The 24,988-nt window shown below is 44.2% G+C and overlaps 1 protein-coding gene across 1 annotated transcript in view; it reads right to left on the minus strand.

The window, feature by feature from the left end:
• wscd1a (WSC domain containing 1a) overlaps nt 1-24,988 on the minus strand; it is a 95,975-nt gene that overhangs the window by 43,773 nt on the left and 27,214 nt on the right. The window contains exons 2-3 of the mRNA XM_078547809.1: nt 10,003-10,117; nt 8,292-8,476 (exon numbers count right to left, since the gene is read on the minus strand). Of these exons, the coding sequence (XP_078403935.1) occupies nt 8,292-8,476; nt 10,003-10,117 (300 nt within the window). The remainder of the gene's footprint in view (nt 1-8,291; nt 8,477-10,002; nt 10,118-24,988) is intronic.

Raw genomic sequence — 24,988 nt, forward strand, 5'->3', positions numbered from 1 at the left:
ACTGAGGGTGGGTGTGGTAGGAAGGAATGGTGAGAATGAGAGAGGGCAGAGTGAGCTGGTAGGGTGGGAGGGTTGAGGGTGCGATGGTAGCGGTAACAGTGATGGAGGAAAGGACATGGGTGACTGGGAGAGGGGAAAGGATGGGGGAGTGGAGCAAAAATCTGACTACGACCAAAATCGCCAAAATCAAAAGTGAGCGGAGTCTCGGGCTGGACAGTCACAGGTGCTGCATGGGAGTGTGGTCAGGGGGTGGGCGGAGACGCAGGTCAACTCAGATGGACAATTGAAAGGGAACCCCAGCAGGCAGCATTGACAATGCTCGGGACATTGAGATGACAGTGATAGAGTGTGATGGATGAAGGCTCTGCGTGTGTGGGAGAGTGCTCACACGAGGCTCTGAAAGGCCCTGCCACACACACACACACACATACACATACACACACACACACACACACACACACACACAAACTCTCCCTTCAGAACCACTCATGGTCTGACTGTGTGCAGCTGAACTGCTAGTTGGATGGGGAATGCAGTGGGAGGACTCGCAGAACCTGTGAATGAAGCTGAAAGACAACATTACACATTATTCAGTGAAAGTGAATATAGTTTCAGATTATAAAGTGACAAAATTTGTTCACCCATGCAACCACTTGTGATCAGAATATTTTAACTTTTCTTCTAGGTGCTGCCCTGACATCCACAGCAGGGGTGGAGACAGCCTGTGCAACAGTTGGCCCTGTTGCCTCTGGTGACATTGCAATGCGTCCTCTGGAGAGCTGTGGGCCAGCACAGTGCAGTGACAGAGGACAAGGTTGAGGAGGGTCACAGGCAAAGGGGTCTCGGAGGGGGTGGACAGCCTCTGAAATTCCTGAGTGGATGATCCAGTGGTGTCCAACTGCCACTCCTCCTCCCTTTGGATGCCCGAAAGCCCTGGCCTGACTCCTTGAGGGGAAAGAGTACCTGGAGGACGTTGAGGTGCCCAATTTCCCTCTCATGTTGCCACTGCAGGAACTCACCCATGGCTACCACGATGGAGTGCAGATCTGCGCACATCTCCGCGTTCTGATGGTCCAGAGTCTCCATGGCACCCGTCACCCTTCCCATGGAGACCTCCATGCGTGCATATATGGGCACCACTTCATCAGAGAGCAGGCAGACACACTCCTCCGACTCACCTGCCACTATGTTGAGGGCTTCCAACAGCTCTGTGTGATATTCCCCTGCCTTCTGCTGACTCTTCACAGTGAACTGGAAAGCCGAATCCAGAGGCTCGTCAACCGACTCAGACCCCGCAGATGTTGCTTCCCCAGCAGTCCTCAAAATGCCAGGGAGCTCAGCTGAAGCTGCCTCCTCCTGCTGCGGACACGTGTCCGTGCGGTGACCACCAGATTGTGAACCCAAGCCTGCTCTAGATCTAAGTCCCACCAAGGTGTGTGTCTCTGCGCTGGTGGAGGGTGTGGGTAAGCGCTGTGATGGGTCTTCCAGGCTGCTTATTTCCAGCTCTTCAATGGAGGATGTGTCCTCTTGGCTGGAGGTGAGGATCTGGATGGAACCGAGAGTCTGACTCGCTGAGGGCGTCGGTGGCTTGGCAGAGCTCCCTGTGAACCAAAGTAGAGATAATTAGTGCATGGCAGCAGGGTCAAAAGCAGGAGAATGATCATTCATAGTTGCATTCAGAGAGGGATGATGTGGTGCAGGATCCTCACGAGGGTGTTCGACGCTGACCTCACCGTCACCACAGGCACAGTCGACGTCCTCACCAGTCAGCGCGATGGCTCACTCCTCACAGCAAGTGAGGGGCCTAATGTGGGCCACTCAACCCCCCAGTCTGGGACCTCTCCCTGCTGTTGTGAGCCAGCTTCTCCTGCATGGAAACAGATGTAGAGAGCATGAGCAGGACACATGGCACTGAGGGGAATGTTTGTGTGGTGAGCGGAGCCATGGACAGGATGAGGGAGTGAGCTCCAGAGGGTATGAGCCTGATGGAGATGTGAGGGTGTGTGTGAGAGTTAGTGGTGTTGACCCTTGAGGTGTGAGATCCCTGTGGATGTGTGATGGGTTTGTGAGTGTGAGTTGGGAGTGATGAGAGCATTCATCCTCTTCCTGCACTGGATGGCTGACCTCCTCTGTGCTCCGGTGGCGCTGACTGCTGCTGCCACCACCTCCCAGGCTGGATTGGTGTCTCTGGTGGGCCTCCTGTGGAGGTAGAGAATATCATGGCAGCCTTCCACTGTGTCCAGCAGGCGGCCCAGAGAGGCATCACTAAATTTGGGGGCTGCCGTCTTCTTTGTTTTCGGGGCCATCTGTTGCCTGGAGCAGTCCTGGTCTGTAGACACGGGGCTGAATTTTCACCTCAGCGTGTGAGTGCGCCTCCAACACACATCAGCATGAAACAGCGCGCGATGACATCGGGCGAGCGTCCCCACGTCATCGCGCACTCACGTGATACTTCAGTCTGCGGGCGTGCATGGGAGTCGGCAGTGCGCCCGCCGACAATTAAGAGGGTCGTTAAGCCTATGAATAAATTAATTAAATTGAAAGTTATCCCTGCCCGTCCAACCTTACGGTTAGCAGGAGGGTGAATGGGCCAAGTGGCCTTTTGATTGTTGAGGAAACCTCATCCACGGGCGGGATGAGGTTTCCGATGTTAATTAAAAATAAAATAAAAGTTCTCGGAACTCATTTTCAACATGCCCCCTGCTCGTGTGACAGTGCCATGAGAGGGGACACGCTTATCTTTTTTAAAAAAACTTTATTTTTAATGTGGAAAATCTTCAGCTCCCCGAGGCAGCAGCTCTGTGCCTTCAGGGAGCTTTCACCGTGATCGCCTGCGCACATGCGCTGACTTCCCCGCTCGCCCTCCCGCCCCCTCCCCTGCACCCAGGCAGCGCTGAGCGTTTCAGCACGTGATTCACTCTGGCTGGCTGTTAATTGGAATCGCGGCAGCGGTGGTGGGGTGGAGGAGAGGGACCATTGCACGGCAACTCCCGGACCCGCCCACCCGACGAGGGGAAAATCCTCCCCGTGAAGTAGGCTGCGCTATGGTGCGCTTTAAATACGGCATCCGGAGCGAGGAGGCTCTTGAGGTCACGGGCGTGGTGGGTGTACCTGAGCCCGCCAGCCAGCGAATCAGCCAGTGAATGCATTATTAACGAGGAGGCGGGAAGGTTAATATGGCGCGAAAACCGGCCATTGCGGCCGAGGGGGTGAAACATCCATTTTTCCCACCCACGACCACACTTTGTGCTAATCTGGGACAATCCCGCCCAGTGCCTTCGTAAATTAAAAAAATACATTCAATACTTTATAACATGTTCCCATTAGTGTCCTTGCACCCAGTTGAACCAGTTTAATTTCGAAAGCGTTTCCAATGACCTACAAACGAGTGCAATTGCTGGAAACCTGCAATGGTGATTAATTCAGTCCAGGGTGTGGTCAGTTTTGTGGACAGATCCGGCTTTGAACTTCGTGCTTTTTAATTAGTGCAGAAGATTGTGGAAACTCAATTTTACACTGAATGTAATTTGTGCTTAAAATTCTATGATCTTCAGGCTGGTTAAGCAAATATTCAGACCAACTGAGCTGGGAGAAAACCAACATAAATGAGCGGAAACAACAGACCTTGGTTTTCTGAAATAAAAAGGCACCAAAATACTAATCTGCGTTGATTTGCAAACCATTAAATCCCTCTGCCTTTCACCAACTAAACTGGACTCAGAGCTTCTGCAAAGATGATTAAGGGGCTAAATCAATCGTGATCCATAATCCCCATGCACTTCACATATTGTTTACTCAACTTCATTTAGGTAAATTGTGAAATGTATGGGGATTAAGGAGCAGTATTTACAAAGGAATTAGGAGACGGTGTTACCTGATATCATTAACGGGTATTAGTACATGAAACATTAGTTTGGAAATGGGGGTAGATTTTATGAATTAGCATTTCTGGTGCAGAGGTTTTCACAACAAGGAGTTCAGACATGTAGAAATCAGCAGGCCTCTTGCAATTTTCAGAGACTTGTGTAAAACCTGCTTATCTCGATGCCCAGTTTTTAGATTTGCACTCCTGCTGTCCAAATTTCTGTAGGATTGGGTCTAGTTGGTCAAATCTAGACTCAGTGGGGAAAAATTTGCAGGAAACAAATTCTAAAGCGTATACTGAACCTGCGATGATATATGTAGGTGGAGAATCATAGAGTACTTGCGTGGGCCTGACTTTAGACTAGAACTCAGCGGTCCTGTGTTAATCATGTACTAACTGTGAGTAACAATGTTTATGGGAGCGATTCCCCCAAGCTGGTTTTACACTAAAATTTGCTGTTTTCTGTCTGTGGGTTGAAATGTGTGAAACCTCACACATTCTTTGCCTACCTAAGAGAAGGATTCATCATTAAATCCACTAAATTTCCCTCTGGTATTCTGACACTGATGAAGGTGATGGTCCGATAGAGAATTGTGAATTCTCCAGGCTGACAATGATATCTAGTTTGTCTAGTGAATAGATATACCACCTCAGAGACTGGTTCTTGGACCACCTTCGGGGAGTATAGCTAGACCAGCCAGTAACCTAGGCAATGTCCATGTGTCATCACAGAGAGAAATTTTCTAATGAGTTAGTTTGAAGAGACTGATGTTGATTGCACTTGACCAACACTTAAGAACATTAAAAGTTTCTATTTTCTGACAAGTATTAAAAAATTAACATCTTTAAGGTTTATGTTTGTAATAAACTTGGTGTACCGGACAGGTTTCTTGTGAGAAACAGTAAACTTTAGTTGGACCTCCTGATGACGCTACATGCTTGAATGAGGTCCATGACCAGAAAGCTCCACCCCTAAGGTTACCCGCGTTTAGGGCTGATTCGTCTGTACAGTCACAATCCCCAAAACAATATGAACGGTTTTACTTACGATCACTACATTCCTCCCCCTTTAATTTTGTTTTACATTTCTTTTTTACAAGAATATCTTAATCCATAACATATACAAATACACAGGGCTCATGCTATTACAGATTAAGTTCCTGAGGTTGTTTTCTAATTTGGTTTGAGTGACGCAGCTCTATGGCTTGAGATTCCCCCACTGGATTGACTTGATCAGGAACTGCAGCATCAGGGACATCCTTAGACAATGGTAGTTCAAAATCATTCACTTCAACAGAGACATAGGGTATGTCTATTCTATGTTGATCTGGCACCTCAGGGGTCAAAGGTTCGACTTCGATTTCAGGTGGAGTAACTGGTTGTTGGATTGTGTCCCTACTTCTTATGATCCACATGTTTTTGAACAATCTGGTTTTCCACTTCTACTTGATATGACAAAGGTTCTGTTTCAGAGGCAATTATACCAGGAACCCAACTAGATCCACTTCCAAAACTGCGCACGAAACCTGTCTCTCCCACAGTAAATTTTCGCTCTTTACTGTGAATATCATGATTCACTTTCTGACTACTCTGATTCTTCTCTACCTTCCCCTCTTAAGTTAGAAAACACCAGATCCAAACTTGTACCAAGGCGGCGTTTCAATAGTAATTCAGACAGTGTTGAACCATAGTTGCATGAGGAGTCGTGCGATAGTTGAGAAGAAATTGTGAAATCCATGCTTCTAATGTTCCTTCGAACAACTTCTTCATCCCCGTTTTGAAAGCTTGTACTGCCTTTTCTGCTGGGATGATATTGGGTGAGGGATGATATGGTACTGCTTTGATATTTTTAATCCCATTTAAGTTCATGAATCTCTGGAATTCCGTGCTCGTGAAGGCAGTGTTGTTATCTGAAACAATGACTTCTGGTAGGCCACATACACTAAAACATTGGTGCAGCTTTTCAATAGTTGCACACGATGTCGGTGATCTAACTTCATACACATCCATCCACTTAGAATGTGCAATGATCATTAAACACATGGTACCTAAAAATGGACCGACATTGTCTGTGTGCAGTCTAATCCAGGGTTGACCGGGCCACTCCCACGGACGCAGTGGAGCTGAAACGGACAACTTCTGTTGTTGCTGGTTGACTGTCACTGGAGACAGTGTTTAACCATTTTTTCTATATCACTGTCTATACCTGTCCACCAGACACAGCTTCACGCAAGCATCTTCATTTTCAAAATGCCTGGGTGCGCACTGTGAAGCTCTGTCAAGAACAGTTCTCTTCCTTGTGAAGCGACGACTACTGTGGCTCCCCACAACAAGATTCCATCTTGACATCATAATTCGGTTTCATGGGCACAGGATGGTTTTAACTCTTCAGTATTCAGTACGGTATTTGACCGTACCTGTTCTCGGACTCTTGATAAAATTAGATACCAGTTTGCCCAACTTCATTATATACGTTGTGATTGGCTCACCCGAGGCCCTTACTCTCGAGTTGAACTTGAATCTTTGCATAATCATCGATGGCCTAGGCTGAAAATGTGTCTTCACGAGGTCTGCCAGCTTGTTAGAAGATTTGGAATTGGGTGAGTTTGGGGCAGTCAGACTATGGATGAGGTTATATGTCTTGCTCCGGCAGGCACTTAGAAGAATTGCTTTCTGCTTCTCCTCCGCTGTTATTTTATTTGCCACAAAGTAGGAACTTAGGCACTCTATGTTCTGACTCCAGTCTTTCATGGACGAGTTGTACGGGCTGATTCTGTTGAAGAGTAACGTGACTGGTGGGTATACTTTTTTTTCTTCCCTTAAAAATTGATATACTCACATTCAGGGGTTGAGGTGCAGTGTTGGAGCTATTTATCCTCATTGCCAATTGTAATAAACTTGGTGTACTGCCAGGTTTCTTGTTAGAAACAGTAAACTTTATTTACAGGGTTCCTGAAGAAACTACATGCGTGAACAAGGTCCACGATTAGAAAGCTCCACCCCTACGATTACCCGCGCTTAGGGCTGATTCGGCTATACAGTCACATGATCCTTATAATCACTAATACGGTGACCATGGTGAACTCACCATTTTTTTTTCGGAAAGGCTTAGTTTTCTTAGGTTCACATTAGATCCTTTAAGGTACAGGACAGGTACAAAGCAATAGAGACAAACCAATAAACTACAATACTTATTTTGAAAAGGTTTTCTCGCAAGATGGATAGCTTATGCTGGGACTAATGCCAATGGCAGATGAGAAACAACTGAAGCTGATTCATCAAAGGGACCCTTACAGACACAATGAGGACAGATCATTTGGGTTTTGGCTGCAAAAATCCCTTGAAGAAACAAACATCCCTCGGATTTTCCTGGCTGTATATCTTACCTTGAACTCCAAATTTGTGGTATACAGAGTACATGTATATAAATGAATACAAGTAATTTTCCAATGAAAGATTCTTTAAAGAAAAAAGAATCAATTGAAACATAAAGCATAGGAATACGCCATCAGCAATCAGTTCACATTTGGGGGGAATTCAACAAAACTCATTAGCGGGTACGGAGATCACAATGTGCGATTACCCCGCACCAAATGGAAGTGTCCTTGCGCCCAGCAGAACCGGCTTAATTTGGAAGCGTTTTCAACACGCAAACTTTGTGCTGCCTGGGGCGCAGGGTGGGGAGCAGTCATGGCTGAATGTCCTCAGTCCCTTGGAGGAAACGGTGTTTGGAATTATTGGTGTGGCTAACCAGTAACTGAAATAACTTCTGTCAAATCCTCCACCAACACAGAACTTCCATTAACTCCGCAACAGCAAAATGGAAGTCAAAACCATCTAACCTGAAAATTGAATGCTGATGCCAATGTTGATTTTAGGGGTGGCTGGGGAGATGAGGCGGGGGGGGGGGGGGGGGGGGGTGCGCAGGAGGGGCGGGGGTGGGGGGAGAGGTCCCTCAGGCAGTTGAACACATGGTCAGCTCTGCGTGTTTAAGAGTGGGCATTAACAGGACCGGCAATGTCCAAAAACGCAGGCTCGGTGACGAGTCAGTGTAAGATTCCGAATGTCATCACAATCTGCACGCTTCTGGCGTACTGGCTTCCTGCAATATCACCCTTCACAACCTGGCAGCTGGTACAGGGCCACGCCGGAAGTCATTGGGAGAGGGGCTCCTGCTTCATTGTTTTCAGCATCTACCTCCAGTAGCACCAAACCCAGCAACGATACAGAGCCAAAATCTGCAGCCATGGTCCTCGCAGAACTCTGATAAATTGGTTAAGTAAATATTATTGCTGTGCGCAAAAGAATCTTTATTAAGGGATTGGGAGGTGGGGCGGTGTATAGTATATATTGGTGCATTATCAATGAAAAATTACAAGCACTGTTGCGAGATATTCTTTTAAACATTTCCAAGAAAGAGACATACATCTTTTGTTGCTCGGTCGGAGGTCCTCGACTTTGTACACTGACAGTCTATTCACTCCACCACAGACTGTGTGCTTCTCCCCTTTACACTCCATGTTGCAATCCTCTTGCCTTGCATTGGTTGAAGTAACTCGATTTCCACAGTAACATTCTGCACCATATTCCAGACCAGCATACAGGTAACCTCTGTAGAAACAAATCTGCTGTCAGATGACTAGTCAAGAAACACAATTTAAAAAGTGCTCGGAAATGTTCTGTCCGGGCATTTTAGCCCCCTCCTCGATCATGCAAGGGCAGTGGTCAGTGGGCACGAAATTTCGTGCTGCTGGCCTGGGTTCTGGTCTCCTGGCTCTAACCTGCCCTGGGCCACTTTCCTGGAGGCTGGATGGGACTACCTGCCTGCAAGCAGCGGGGAGCCAATTCAGCAGGTTAAGGTCCTATGAAGGCTTGTTGTCATAGGCTAACTGAGACTTTACAGTCGGATTTCAGTTCCCTGCAGGCGGTGGACTGGGTTTTCTGGGGTGTGTTGTGGGGTCAGTGCTCCTGGCAGGTTTAGAGGCCCTCCCAGCCTGTTTGGGTGTCTCCCTTCCACAGCGCTGACCAGGCTGCAAAGGCCATGTTTTATTTATTTTAAATTTAAAGAGGTTGGCGACAACGAGCCTCCATTTTGAGGTATCCTTTCCCTCACTTCACTGCCATGGCATCCTGCTGCTGCTGCTTTCAAACTGCAGGGCCTCCTATTGGTCCCCCAGCTTCTAGAGCCTGCCTGCCATCCTTAATTGGACTGGTCAATTTAGGAAAATCACAGGTGAGTGACTGTTTCCCCATACAGGGTGGGCTTCTGACCCCCAGTTGAGCTTGACGGCAGGGTTCAGAAGCCCACAGGAAAATCCTGCCCTAGTTTTTTAGCTCAGTCGCTGATCCTGATGAGGTTGAGAACCAGAAGCTCAAACTGAAAGACGTGTTTTGCCCTCTTATCTTTAGAAACACATAGGATTCTGAGGGGGCTTGACAGGGTAGATGCTCGGAGGATGCTTCCCCTTAAGGGGGCACAGTTTCAAATAAGGGGTCTCCCATTTAGGATGGAGGTTATGAGGAATTTCATCTCCCAGAGGGTTTTTCGTGTTTGGAATTCTCTTCCCCAGAGAGCAGTGGAGGCTGGGTCATTGAATATATTCAAGGCTGAGTTAGACAGATTTTTGGTTGACAAGGGAGTCAAGGGTCATGGGGGACAGGCAGGGAAGTGGAGGTAAGGCCACAATCAGATCAGCCATGATCTTATCGAATGGTAAAGCAGGCTTGAGGGGCTGAAGGGCCTACTTCAATTCTTATTTCTTACCTTCTTTTAGCAAGTAAATTTTCTAATCATTCAGCTCTTTATATAAAATCCAAAACATTGAATGATTTGGTTGCAACATGTCCCTAAGTGCTTAATTCCCAAACAGAAAGTTGTGAGATCGAATCCAGGGTTTCTTGTAACTTAAAATCTTTGCCATGGTTGGCAGAGTTCTCACCACTGAATTTTGAGAGGAGGGGAGGGGATCCAAAAATTTCTTAAGAAAAATCAGTTCTCTACCAAATCCGGCATCATTTTAGCAGGGCCCAAATCATCTTCACAGAGGAATTGGAGCAAGAAGAAATGTGGAAACACCAAAGGAGGATGTAAAACGGATATAAAACCCAGAAGGGATACCAGTGAGATTTTCCCTTACCTTTCAGCACAACTGTCTTGACACTGTGAAACAGTCATTTTTCGAAAATCATAAAACACTGCTCCTTTCAAAGCCTTCTCCTTCGATTCATCTCTGAAACATCCTATGTGCGTTGCTGAAAAACACAACAAAGCCACCCTAAGTTCTACATCTCATTATACTTAGTGCATTATCACTGCTTGAGAATTCTATGGGTTAACAGTTCTAAGCAACAGTACATTTTTACAATAAAAATGTAATCCTGAAACTAAATTCTACCCAACTATTTAAAAATTGAGTATTGCTGAAAAAAAGACATCCTATCAAAGCTTTTCATCTTGTACTCATCAGGACAGATGCAAACACACCAACTGTAAAGGAAACAGCAATTTATACTTAACAAAAACAAAAATACCTGGAAAAACCCAGCAGGTCTGGCAGCATCTGTGGAGAGGAGCACAGTTAACGTTTCGAGTCCAAATGAGGGCAGACACAGGAATACCAATTGTAAAGGGAACAACAATTTATACTACTTGAGAAGAGAGTGCCAATTGTTTGGCAAGTAGACTCTGATTGATAAAGGCTTGGCAGTCAACTGTTCCCGGTTGCATTCTCCATGGCAATGCCTCTACCAGAGTCCACTTGTCAACCAATTAGCACTCTATTCTTACGCAGTATAAATTGTTCTTCCCTTTACAATTGGTATTCCTGTGTCTGCCCTGATGAGTGCAAGAAGAAAAAGCTTCAACAGCATGTCTCTTTTTTGAACAATATTTAAAAGCTGTTCAATTTTCAGCCAAATTTCACTGACTCAGTCAATCATTTGTTTCAAGTGCTTGCAATTGCTCTGAGTTATTCAAAAATATTGCCTATTTCTGGTGAATATGGAAGCCATGGTGCTGTAGACAATGAACATACTGTAAAACCTTTCATTGTCAACATGTTGGATTTTATTCACAGCGCAAACAACTGGTTTCATTACACTTGCGCTCGTCCCACAGGCTGAACTTTTGCATTAGAACTTGCTGTGAATAAAGCGTTTTTTGAAGCCCTATCCTCTACAGGGGATTTGGGCCTTACTTGTCTCCTCAGCCAATCAGATTGGAGGATTGTTAATGAGGAGCAGAGCAGCTCAGCCAGGAAGCGTACATTATAATATTTAATACAATGTGAAAGCAAAATGAGGAGCGGGAAAGAAAAGTTGGGATGACGAGAGACAAAAGGAAAAAATAATGAATACCAACCACACCATTATGGAGGATATTACACTGGAACAGGATAGCCCTAACTTTTTGTGGCAATTTTAATCTCTATCTATGAGATAAGTACAGCATTCATTGCATTAACATGGTGAATCAAACAGCCCAAGACAACTCAGACTTGCCGATTTTGCATTTAACTGCGTTTATGTGCGGCCGATTTTGCGTTTAACTGCAGCTGTTAGAAGTTGTTGGCTGGTTTACATGTTAATAACGGCAAGTGCTGTTGGCCTCACTGTTACTTCCACAGCAAGCTTCAGCCCATTTCCACTGGTTAAAAACTTCTTTATTAATATTTGAGACAACAGAATCTAGCCTTTGGGTTTCTGGATCTAAAATGGATTCCACCCATAAGCTACTTGTGAAAAGTACATCCACACTGTTCAATTTTGACTGACTTCTCAAAATATTAACACGAGAGAGATTTTGGAGTATTCTTTGGCATCTTTTTAAAAGTTAATCTGAACAGCATTGGTAGTTTGCACCATCTCAATTACATTTTCAAATGATTTGCATGGAGCTAAATCACCCAAATGCTAATGAGCAACTATATGACGATATTACTGCTTCTTAATAATAATCAAGATTTACCAGAAGACTGGTGATCTGATGATGTAATTTATATCTCCCTTTCTGAAATTGGCACCTTGAGAAATGTCCTCCAAGACGCAAAACAATAATTATCTAAAAATTGCAATTACAATCCAGGCTTTGCTCAAGTAGAGCAGATATATATATTTGTAAATATTAAGTCCTGAACACCTTCACAGCTTTTAGCATGACCATTTTTCCTTTTAAATTAGTGCAAAGTGATGATGTGGCAGAAGATTGCCAGAGCAGCAACATGTGGTGAGACACAGGTTCAAACATTCATGCTTTAGGATTCCAAGCACTGACTGGAAACCAAGTGCTTTCCTACAGGCTGCACTTACAAAGGAGCATGTGTCATGAAATGCTGCATTTTGATCCTTGGAGCAAATGCATTAATGGACTTAAAATAAATGACTTAAAAATAATTTGCATTTATATGGTGCAATGTATTGTGCAATTTGATGATTGCCGAATGTTCAGCACCATTTGTGACTCTTCAGATACTGAAGCAGTCCGTGTCCATATGCAGCAAGACCTGGACAATATTCAGGCTTGGGCTGATGTGTGGCGTGAATGTTACTTGTAACTTAAGTGCCAGGCAATGACCATCTCCAACTAGAGAGAATCTAACCATCTCCCCTCGACATTCAATGGCATTACCATCACTGAATCCCCCACTATCAACATCCTAGGGGTTACCATGGACCAGAAATGGAACTGGACCAGCCAAATAAATACTGTGGCTACAAGAGCAGGTCAGAGGCTGGGAATTCTGTGGTGAATAACCCACCTTCTGACTTCCCAAAGCCTGTCCACCAACTACAAGGCACAAGTCTTGCCTGAATGAGTGCAGCTCCAACAACACAAGAAGCTGGAAAACATCCAGGGCAAAGCAGCCCACTTGATTGTCCCCTCATGCACCATCTTCACCATTCACTTCCTCCACCACCACCACCACACAGTGGCAGCAGTCTATACCATCCAGAGGATGCATTGCAGCAACTCACTAAGGCTCCTTCGACAGAACCTTCCACACTTACAACCTCTACCACCTAGAAGGATAAGGGCAATAACTGCATGGGAACACCACCATCTTCAAGTTCCCCTCCAAGCCACGCACCATCCTGACGTGGAGGTTCCTTCACTGTCACTGGGTTTAGTTCCTGAAACTCCCTTACAGCACTGCGGATATTCCTGCAACACATGGACTGCAGGGGTTCAAGAAGGTGGCTCATCACCACCTTCCCAAGGGCAACTAGGGATGGGCAATAAATGATGGTCTAGCCAGAGACGCCTGCATCCCATGAATGAATAAATAATAAAAACTAATATTGTACAGCACAACATCAAGATAAATGAACGACCCATTATAAAAGCATTCACCAACTTCAAAATGCCTTAACAATATTCTGTTTTACTCTGACTCTATTCTATGCTCTCCTCCCCTCCCCACAAAGAGCAAGCTTCATTAATGTGCAGGCTATTGACCTTATTAGCATTATGACCAGAAGCAGGCATGCCTGGTTTGACCTATTTTGAATATGCCCTATGTACTTTCACTCTGTATGGCAATTTATCTCACAACATCCCTGAACACTTTTCCATTCATTCTGATTGATGAATGACCTCTTCCCGTAATCAAACATTAAACTGCAAATAGTCATTATTCTTCACAAGGAAATAACAAAACATAAATGATTTTGACTTTGAAATGGGAAAGTACAGGCAAGGGCTGTATTACTGTTACACCATAAATAGTCAGCATTAAAACTCAATCAAGTATTGTAGTTTTATTTTAATGGTCAACGTTTATACTGTTACAATGAAAGTCGTATTTCTTTTTGGCTCTTGCTTTATTATTTGAAGAGCAATTCTTAATAAAAAATACAGCTACAACAAAAGCTCAATTTCTTCCCTGCTGTGTTTCCCTTTGGATTATGGCTACAAAAGGCACTGGCAATGTTAATTTGTGGGCAGAAGAGTGGATTCCCCTCCAAAGGAGGTTAATGCTGTGCAGTTGCTCTCTTGAAGTGCACCTTTCATCTGAACCTAATTTGTACAATGCATTTTAAATGTCAACAGGGCAAAATGACAAATTGTTATACCATTTACCAAATTAGTATGAGTTAAAGGCTTATTAAAGATAATTAAAAAGCAATCAAGAAGCTTTTAATTTGCAGCAGTGAATGTCAATTAGTCTAGTAAATCTATCACCAATGAATATGTCTACTATTCTGGCTGTTGAGTTAACATTCTGCACTAATATTTCAACTGTAGGATGCAATTCTGACGCACAATTTTTGGGAATAAAATAATGTGGTTGAAGCTAATTGTCCAGGTAATTAATGGATTATATCTCAAGGGTCTAAAATGTAAGTAGGAATATGAAAAAGGACATAAAAATGATACAGTGTCCAGAGAGTCACAGTAGTGGTATCCAGCGCTTGGAATTAATGTTTGCACGTAGACAATGAGATAAGGTCACCACAGCATGATGCAGAAGGGGAGACTCCTTTCTCTATTGCTACAATGCTGCAAAGCACCTTGGAATGATTTCCCCATATAAAGGTGACATATATCTGTTGTTGTTTCAATAAAAGAACCCTTACCCTAAGACTAAACTTCACCCAGTTTAATTTCTCGAAGGTAAAATGCATTGATAGCCAAAACCAATAGAAATCGTTAACCACTGTGTTTAAAACCTGGCTTGCTCAATGTAATAGCTCTGCCTTTGCCCACCATCCCCACCTTCCTCCCCTCTTGAGGAACACAACACATTAATCTACTAGAGCAGAGAAAAGGAGATTCAGCTAGAAATCACAGCCAGTCCTGGCTTTTACACTCTGCGTGCCCCATACGGCAAGTTGCTGATAAGGGTGTGGGCAACAAACATTAAATTGTGCAGATTCAAATGCTGCCATCATGTTGCACATTACAATTGTTCCTAAAGATATCCTGAACTCCCAACCCACCCCTCTACAAATGTTGAATTTTACTTTAACAAGTTGTGTGTTCTGGTTAATTTCAGAATCCTTTCCACAGTCACAGGCAAAACATACGGGTCTGAGCCAATTTATGTGAGGCTGGCGACTCCAGCATATGGTAAGAGACGTTTTGAGTAGCTGAATCAAATATGATTTCTTTCATCAATTAGTATTTGCAAGCTGAACGGATATGTGGAATGGAAACTTATTTTTAAGCTCTATGGCCCTGAAGATCCTTGGGCACTGATCCCAGCTAGCGTGCCAGGATTCTGCCTGCCAGTCTCCTCAGCGCCGTCACCACTGGAGAATGCACAATCACCTGCAGCGAGACCAAAATGTCCGTAGAAGCTTAAAAGCTAGGACAGGGGCCACCCGCAATATCGGTGGGGTGTCATTGAAATCACCTACAGGGCACAGAGCCCCCTGTTTTTTGGGTTCTGCTGCAGAAGTCCTACTAAAGGAGGAGGTCAGGGAGAGGATGGAAACCCTCTTTGAATTGAAGAGATATAGGGGCACAAGGTAAGATGTTAGCGATCAGAGCCACAATGCCTCTTCTCCCAGCTGGTGAGTCCGGGCTCTAGATCTTACTCAGCCTGTTTTTGAAAGGACAGTTCTGCCAGAGCATCAGACATTGGTGCAGACTCAAGGTCACATCAGCAAATGTGCTGCAGCTAGCGCTGGAGTAGGGGAGTGCATTGGCAGCATGGCAGCACAACACTGCGGGGGTTTGCGTTAGCTCCGGCACACCTTGTGACAGACTTCACTGATCTTATGGGTACCATTCAATCCACTTTTCACAGCTCCCTACTGAGTACAGGAAAGGAATGCACAGAGTTGATGTTTCAGGATGACAGCATATACATGCCACCCTGTCAGTTCCAGGTCCTCCGAGGTCTGGACAGCCAGCAGGAGAAGTGATGCAGCTGGTCTATTTCAGTTCCAATCAGCCAACTCTTTGTAAAGCAAAGTTGTGCAGTATACAACACCCAAATACAACTCAGTAAGCTAACATCACAGGATATTCCCAGATTGATCTAAGCACCTTAAGCATGGCTTAGACATACTAATGACGTGCATACTTACTATTGAGTCTTTGAATGGACCTCATTATGTCAGTACCTCATGTCCTAGGAAACTGCATTGGCTTCATAAACTATAGCTGTAATTGATAGCTGTGATCTCCCAAATTGGCCTTGGAAGCCATGACCGGATTTTACGCTCGTTAGGCAATTATTAGCCTGTTGTGGCTGTTGGGAGGGTGCTGGTTACAGAACAGTATGTCTTTAAGCAGTCTCTGTAGTCTTCTGTGGGTTAACTAAGTCTTTATTAACTACTTGAACTATTTACACATGTATAGTAAAGTGTACAGTTAGGGGTTGCCTCCATGCTTAGGTCTTTACACTTCTCTGCTCAACACCACACTGACTCTGGGTCTGGGTCATGTGCCTTCTTACATCACTGTGTGGATGGTACTGTACTCAGTATATGTGCCTATACGTCCATGCCTATATGTGCCAGGCACTTATACTACAGTAGCGTCCATCCCCATGAGGCAGGATTTCCATGATGTAAAGGAAAGGGTTAATATCAGGAGCACCTGATACTGATGTAACTATGATGCAATGTCACATGACTAAGAGACAGATCTAGTGGGAAGCAGAAGTACAACCTTGTGTAGAGTATGGAGATGTACATAAATCTGTAAATAGGCAAGAATGATTTTTATGAATAACAGTCTATGGTAGCATTCTGAGGATAACAGGCAAACCCTAAAGAAACCCCATCCAGACCCTGTACGCAAGACATAACAGTCCCACCAACAAGGCATGCTGCAGCACCACTAGGAGCAAATCTTAACTCAGGAGTTAAGTTTTTTGAAGAAGGAGAAAGATACAATAAATATTAATAACTGAGGTGAAGAAGGAAGGACTAGAAGTCAATCTTGGCACCACTTAAAGGGAAATACTGAAGGGAGAGGCCGAAAGTCAGACATCATAACAGTACAGAGGGAAGACCGAAGTAAGAGAATGTAGCATTCAGAAATAGGCATAGTAACTTTGAAAAGGCAAGAGAAATCTAATGGCAAAAAGAAAAAAACTATGCAAGGGAAATGATTGGGCAGTAGCAGTGTTTCAAAACAAAAAGGAAACATTTTGTGCACTCGTCAGGACATTAATAATTACATAGGGGGCTTGTAGAGAGAGTTTTATATGATTTCTCTGCTATCAGAGGGACCATAAATAATTGACATATTTAATATTTAGCAGCTAACTTACATATGAGGGATATGAAATTCATTTCTTAAAAGCGGGCAAAAAAATCATAAGACACTTTGGAACGGCCAGCAGATGAGAGAACGTACCAATATTTGTGCTTTTGAGCACAAGTCTGATCCCCAGAATTCATCTTGGCCTTTCTGTCCTTTCAAGCCACAATCAATTGTTACAGGGCGCCATGGTCCCAGCTAAAGTGTCAGTGGCGATCCCACCTACCATAGCAATGGTTGTCCCTTGGCAATCTGACACTGGGATCAGCATCAAGAGCTTTAAGGCAAGACTTCCCTCCCTATCTCGGGAGGAAGACCCGCCTTAGAAAGCTGCTGGCAATCAAATGGCCTGCAGCTCTGTGGTCCCATGGTCTCAGCAGCACCAGGAAGGAGCAGTGGCCGCTGCTGGGACTACAGGCAGTCCGCAGTGGAGATCGCCAAGGTAAACATGGAGGATTTTGCCAGGGTCAGGCTGGCAGGCCTGGGTGAAGGGGTTAAGGGGAATGGCGGTAGGGGAGGGTGGAAAGAGGAGGAGGGTTGAGGAGGAAGTATATGAACTTGGTGATGGGGTTGCCTCAAATGGGAACAGGGGACCCGCAAAAAGAGGACCCCACCCTTGCCCACCACCAGCCCTCACAGCTAAAGCTACCAGGCTACCCACTTGGCATGGGCCTCCCCCTGCTGCGGGACAAATAGCGGCAGGTGTTGGATGAGGCCCTTCAGTGGTCATTAATTGGCCACTGAAGGGCCTCAATAGGGTAAAGGGCCTGGTGCCTCCACTGCCCTGAGAAATTTCAGATAGGAAGGTTTGTTGGTGGGTAGGCGATGGGCAGGCAATCTGCTGGAATATACAAGTACCCTGCCTTCAAACCCGTCGGTTGGGAAGTGTAAAATCCAGCCTATTGTCTCACTACAGGCTATATCACAGCAGCCCTTTCATCTCAGGAAATAGGACTCCCATATCAAACCAAAACATGTCAGATGTGGATAAAGGGGAGCCTGTGGATATGCTGTACTTAGATTTTCAGAAAGCATTTGACAAGGTACCACATCAAAAGGTTACTACACAAAATAAGAGCTCATGGTACAGGGGTAACATATTTGCATGGATTGAGGATTGTTTAGCTAACAGGAAACAGAGAGTAGCTATAAATGGGTCATTTTCAGGTTGGCAAGATGTTTTTATTTATTCATTCACAGGGTGTGGGCATTGCTAGCTGGGCCAGCATTTATTGCCCATCCCTCATTGCCCCTGAGAAGGTGGCGGTGAGCTGCCTTCTTGAACCGCTGCAGTCCATGTGGTGTAGGTACACCCACCGTGCTGTTAGGGAGGGAGTTCCAGGATTTTGACACAGCGACAGTGAAGGAACGGCGATATATTTCCAAGTCAGGATGGTGAGTGACTTGGAGGAGAACATCCAGGTGATGGTGTTCCCATCTATCCGCTGCCCTTGATGAGTGCAATGCCACAGGGATCAGTGCTGGAATATCAACTATTTACAATTTAAATCATTGACTTGGATTAAGGAACTAAATTTGTCGATGGCACAAAGATAGGAAAGAAAGTAAGTTGTGAAGAGAACATAAGGAGTCTGCAAAAAGATATAGTTAAGTGAGTGGGCAAAAAATTGGCAGATGGAGCATAATGTGGGAAAATGTGACCTTATTGATTTTGGAAGGAAGAATAAAGAAAACAGTATATTAATTAAATGGAGAGGGAATGCAGAACTCTGAGGTACAGAGGGATCTGGGTGTCCTTGTACATGAATCACAAAAAGTTAGTAGGCAGGTGGAGCAAATGATTAGGAAGGCGAATTTAATTCATTTATTGCAAGGGAATGGAATATAAATGTAGGGATGTTCTGCTACAGTTGTACAGGGCATTGGTGAGACCACATCTAGAATACTATGTACAGATTTGGTTTCCTTATTTAAGAAAGGATATAAATGAATTAGAAGCAGTTCAGAGAGAGTTCACTCGACTGATACGAACATACATAAGAACATATGGATTAGGAGCAGGAGTGGGCCACTTGACCCCTTGAGCCTGCTCTGCCATTCATTAAGATTATGGCTGATCTGATTGAAACCTCAGCTCTACATTCCCGCCAACTCCGATAAGCTTTCACCCCCTTGCCCATTAAGAATCTACCTCAAAAATATTCAAAGGCTTTGCTTTTTTAAGAAGAAAGTTCCAAAGACTCATGACCCTCAAAAGAAAAAAATTCTCCCCATCCTTGTCTTAAATGATCAAACCCTTATTTTCAAACTGTGACCACCCCCCCCCGACCCCCACCCCCGGTTCTAGATTCTCCCACAAGAGGAAACAGCCTTTCCACATCCACCTCATCAAGTGCCCTCCAAATCTTATACAATACGTTTCAATCAAGTCACCTCTTACTCTTCTAAACTCCAACAGATACAAGCCTAGCCTGTCTAACCTTTCCTCATGAAACAACCTGCCCAGTCCAGATATTAGTCCAGTAAACCTTCTCTGAACTGCTTCAAACATTTACATGCTTCCTTAAATAAGGAGACCAATACTGTACACAATGCTCCAGATGTGGTCACACCAATGCCCTGTATAACTGAAGTATAACCTCCCTATTTTTGTAATCAATTCCCCTGGCAACAAACAATAACATTCTATTAGCTTTCCTAATTACTTGCTGTATCTGCATACTCACCTCTTGCAATTCATGCACTAGGACACCCAGATCCCTTGGCATCTCCGAGCTCTGCAATCTCTCACCATTTAAATAATAAGCTGCTTTTATATTCTTCCTGCCAAAATGGACAATTTCACATTTCCCCACATTATACTCCATTTGCCTGAGCTATCCCCACTCACCTAACCTATCTATATACCTTTGTAGCCTCCTTATGTCCTCTTCACAACTTACTTTCCTACCTATCTTGGTGTCATCAGCAAATTAGCAACCATACCTTCGGTCCCTTCATCCAAGTCACTTATATAAATTGTAAAAAACATGAGGCCCCAGCACTGATCCCAGTGGCACACCACTCATTACATCTTGAAAATTACACTAGAAAATGACCCATTTTCCCCTGTTAGCTAGCTAATCTTCCATCCATGCCAATATGTTATGCCCTACACCATGAAATTTTATTTTCCACAATAACCGTTGATGCTGCACCTTATCAAATGTCTTCTGGAAATGTAATTACAGTACATCCACCAGTTCCCCTTTATCCACAGCATGTGACTCCTTCAAAGAACACCAAAAATTGGTTAAATATGATTTCCCTTTCACAAAACCATGTTGACTCTGCCTGATTACCTTGAACTTTTCTGAGTACTCTGCTATAACATCTTTACTAATAGCTTCTAATATTTTCCCTATGACAGATGTTAAGTTGACTGGCCTATAGTTTCCTGATTTCTGTTTCTCTCCCTTTCTGAATAGCTGAGATGGAGGGGGTTTATCTTGTGAAGAAAGGTTGGGCATGTATCCATTGGCGTTTAGAAGAATGAGAGGTGAACTTAATGAAACATATAAGATCCTGAGGGCACTTGACAGGGTGGACACTGAAAGGATCTTTCCCCTTGTGGGAGAGACTAGAACTAGGGGACACAGTTCAAAAATAAGACGGAGTTTAGAAGAAATTTTTTCTCTCAGAGGGTCATGCGTCTTTGGAACTGTCTCCCCTCAAGAGTGGTGGAGAAAGGGTCATTGAATATTTTTAAGGCTGAAGTAGACAGATTCTTGACCAACAAAAGAGTCAAAGGTTGGGAAAATGTGGGGCAGAATTTTCTGCCTATCGGGCGGGCGGACCCGACCCAATCTCCGGTGGGCGGGGAGCCGATCCCCGCCAGCAAAGCGGGCCGCACTGCCATTTTATGTGGGCGGGCCAATTAAGGCCCGCCCAGCGTGACATCCGGCGGGAAGCGCTATGCGCTCCCTGTGCGGGCGGGGAGAAATCCCTAAAAGCGAGAGTGCACTCTTTCGTGCATACACACATCTCCCCGAGGCTAAGTGCAGCCTCAGGGGGATTGCCTGGACTTTGAAAAATATTAAAAATAGAAAAAAAAAATTCCCTTACATGTCCCCCTCATGTGACAATGTCACATGAGTTGGGACACGTTCATAATTTACAGAATAACTTTATTAAAATTTTTAGAACCCTACATGAAATCTCATCCCGCCGCTGGATGAGGTTTCATGTTTTCCCTATTTGCCGCCGGGGCTCCTGGCCGACCCACCAACCTTAAGGTTGGACGGGCAGGTCCTTTAATTGTTTAAATGATCCTGTCAACGGCCTCAATTGGCCATTGACAGGTCGGCGGGCCCACAGCTGATTTTGCTGCGTCCCCACCTTCCTGAAAATTTAAATGGGGCGGGGTGACGCCGGGGGTTCACCCCCTGCTCGCCAATGGCAAAATTCTGCCCGTGGAGTTGAGGCCACAATCAGGGCAGCAATGATCTTATTGAATTGTGGAGCAGGCTCAAGGAGCTGAATGGCCTACTCCTGACCCTAATTCGTATGTCGGTATGTAACTTCACTAATAAAAGGTAAGCCTGATTAACCTTAGCAGAAGAAAATGGAACTGAAACTCACACACACAGAGTAAGAAGGTGCTGGGGCCTTTACAACTCAATTGTAATTATATTGTTTGAGATAATATGGCGTCCTTTAAAATACTGTTGGATAACTGTATGCAGTGTCCTCTCATCAATCATCGCTGTAGTTTTCAGACAGGTTTTAGCAAGGATGTCTCTCTTAATTAAATTTTAAGGAGCAATATTAGCTGCACATCACTGGTGGTACATAAGCGGTTCAAAATGGCACATAAAATATACATATTGTAAACAATAACAAACAACAGTGAGTAACTTCAAGATCACAATCTGACCTTCAAGGTCAGAGATTGGTGTCTGTGACGAAGAGTTTAAATAATAGATGTTAAAATAATAGGTAGTTAAATGCAAGAACCACACTGAGCTTTAGAATAGTAACCAGGGAGATCACTGAATCAAGTTGTATAAAGGGGTTCAAAAGTCAACTGAATGTGTACCAGGAGAGAGAAGGAATTGAAAGGTATAATGGCAAGGGTTAGGCCTTTTGTCATTTCTTATATATTTTTTAAATTCTTATCTTTTTAGGCTAACCATTATAAGTTTAAGTTTTTCTCTTCCAACATGTTCTTAAGCTTCTTATTGAAGCACAGCTTTGCAATATCTCAACCCTCCATCACTCTATTGTAATAAAACACAAACCTGACATATAACACGTATGTAAATTTACAGTCATAATGCACACATTTACTGCTCTCCATGGAATCGTATGCCACATCTTTCTCATCAGTTGCTTTTTACCAGACTCACCACAAGCTGGTGACCTGGTGTATTTATACAGTCATAAAGCTGGATTGTTTCAGACCTTTATGTTATACTTCCCAGTCCCTCACTGCATCCAGTCACGGTATTCCCCCTGATCTAATTTTTGTCAACTTGACCAGCCAATAACAATAAAAATCACTGTAGGGTTGAAGAGGCATAACATGATGCATCATGGGATTACTCAGTCTTGGCCATGTGGAGGATATGTTTTAAAAGTGTCTGCAGTTAAAAAAAACTAGAATGAGTATGACCTTTTGGGCAAACCCGGAAGCTAATGACTAACCCATGGGTCAGTCCATGTTAAATCTAAAGGAAAGTGACCTTTGGGTCAGGATAAACGAAGTTGATGAATGATCTATGAATTATACTACAATAAATTGGACTCCTTAACTTCAGGGTCAAGTTGAGATGGGCACAGCAGCAAAATATCAGGATAGATAAGCAAAATTTACATTTTGGAGTGAACTGTGAGCATCGTTTGTGCTAAAGGTCAGGCCATTCCATGATTGTTTTACAAATTCCTCCGGAACTGTGGAGGAGATGTACAGGTCATTCCATGTTTATGTTGCAAACTCATTTGTAATTAAGGACTTAACAATTAGACATATAGATAAGGACGTTGTGAGTTAATGATGAGTTATCCTGAAGATGGTATATATAACCAACAGAAACTGTGTAACTTTAGAGCATTTGAAAGAGCATTTCCTATGTGTGCATATTTATACTAAGTAAAGAGCTGCTGCTGAATATACCGACAATCGATTCTGTGTCGAGAGTCTTTTAGATACAACATGATTAACATCAGGAGCACTTGATACTGATGTAACTGTGAAGCAATGTCATATGACTAAGACAGATCTGGAGGGAAGCAGAAGTACAACCACATGTAGAGTTACTGAGATATAAATAGATCTGCAAATAAACAAAAAATGCTTTTTATGAATAACAATCTATGGTAATATTTTTAGGGTATCAGGCAAACCCTAAAGAAACCCCATCTGGGCCCTGAACCCAAGACAAAACATGTTGGCAGCTGGTGGTTTCTGTCGACTGCTCATGTGCACCATCCAAAACATAGTCCGGGGTTCTCCAGCCCTGCCCGGGTGGGACCTCCGCGGGGCGAGGCGACGCCCCAGCCTGAAGCCCACTGACTTGCGGCGGGACCGGAAGATCGCGGTGACGGACGGGTGCAGAAAATCCCGTCCATAGTGGCAGTTGTGATGGCAACAGACAGAGCATAAAGACCCAGGAAAACTCAGGAAGACTGCAGATCTGAAAGATCTGCAAATCCTTGGATAAAGGACAAGAAGAAGATAAAATTGAAGACTCACCTGAGATTGGAGCATCGTGCGTGCTGTCAGTTGAAGCAGACACACAGACTCAGAGTCCAGTCAGTAAAGAGTACAGGTCACAATCTACAATCCACACTACTGAAGCAGCAACAGATCCAGAGCTTAGGATAAGCATGGAATCCACATTGCCACTCCCAGAACCATTCCAAAGGGCTGAAGGTTCGCAACAGGCTCAACACTGGGACAATTGGAGGAAACGATTCTCCAGGTACAGAACAGCTTCAGGTTTGCATAAGGATAAGAAGGATCAGAACAGTACTTTACACAGTAGGGGCCATAGCAGATGATATTATTGCAAGACAGGGTGCCCTCCAGGCATTCGATTCATACGTCATTGCTCAAAGAAAACATGATCATTGAGCAAGTGAAATTTAATGAGGAAGCAAGAACCAGGCGAATCTATTGACTCATTTATAAATGACCTGTACAGCCTTGCATAGAATTGCGACTATGGGATCCTCAGAGATGAATTAATGAGTGATCCTATAGTGGTTGAGGTCTTAGACGAAACCCTATCAAATCTTTTTTGCAGATGTGAGAAGATTTAACTCTCACGAAGGCAGTACAAATAGTGTGACAGACTAAGCTTAAGAAGCAAAACAGAGCGGTTATTCAGGGGGAAAGTGATATCTCTTGGAAATAAAGATATGAGTGAGGCCATTCAATATGTCGGACAGAAAAAAAGAGAAAGCACAGTGAAGCAATAGCCCGCAAAAATTGGGAAAAAGCGCATCTAACACCATCTTCAGATGCCCTCAGTGTGGCGGGAAAACCCTACACAAGTGGGAAGAATGGCCAGCAGGGGGAGCTGAGTGCCACAACTATGGGAAGTGAGGACATTTTAAAGTAATCTCCAGATCCAAAGTTCCAATAGCTCATAGGAAGAAAGAAAGAACAACGAAACCAAATAAAATCCAGCAAGTGGAAGAGCCACAGATTCCTTAGGATGTGAATCAAACCATCTTAGGAGAAGTTAATGAAACAGAAAATAATTATTGGAGCATTAAGTTAGAAGTTGATGGTCACCCTGCAGAATTGCAACTAGATACTGGCATAGGTGTTTCAATATTATATGAAGTGAAATGGCTTAAAAAAAAAACACCTCACATCCATCCTCCATCCAGTTGCATGGTCCAGGAGAGACTACACTAAGAGTAATAGGGCCAATACTTGGCAAGATTAAGATACAAGA

The sequence above is a fragment of the Cetorhinus maximus genome, chromosome 9 (genome assembly GCF_964194155.1).
Source record: "Cetorhinus maximus chromosome 9, sCetMax3.hap1.1, whole genome shotgun sequence".
Taxonomy (NCBI): Eukaryota; Metazoa; Chordata; class Chondrichthyes; order Lamniformes; family Cetorhinidae; genus Cetorhinus; species Cetorhinus maximus.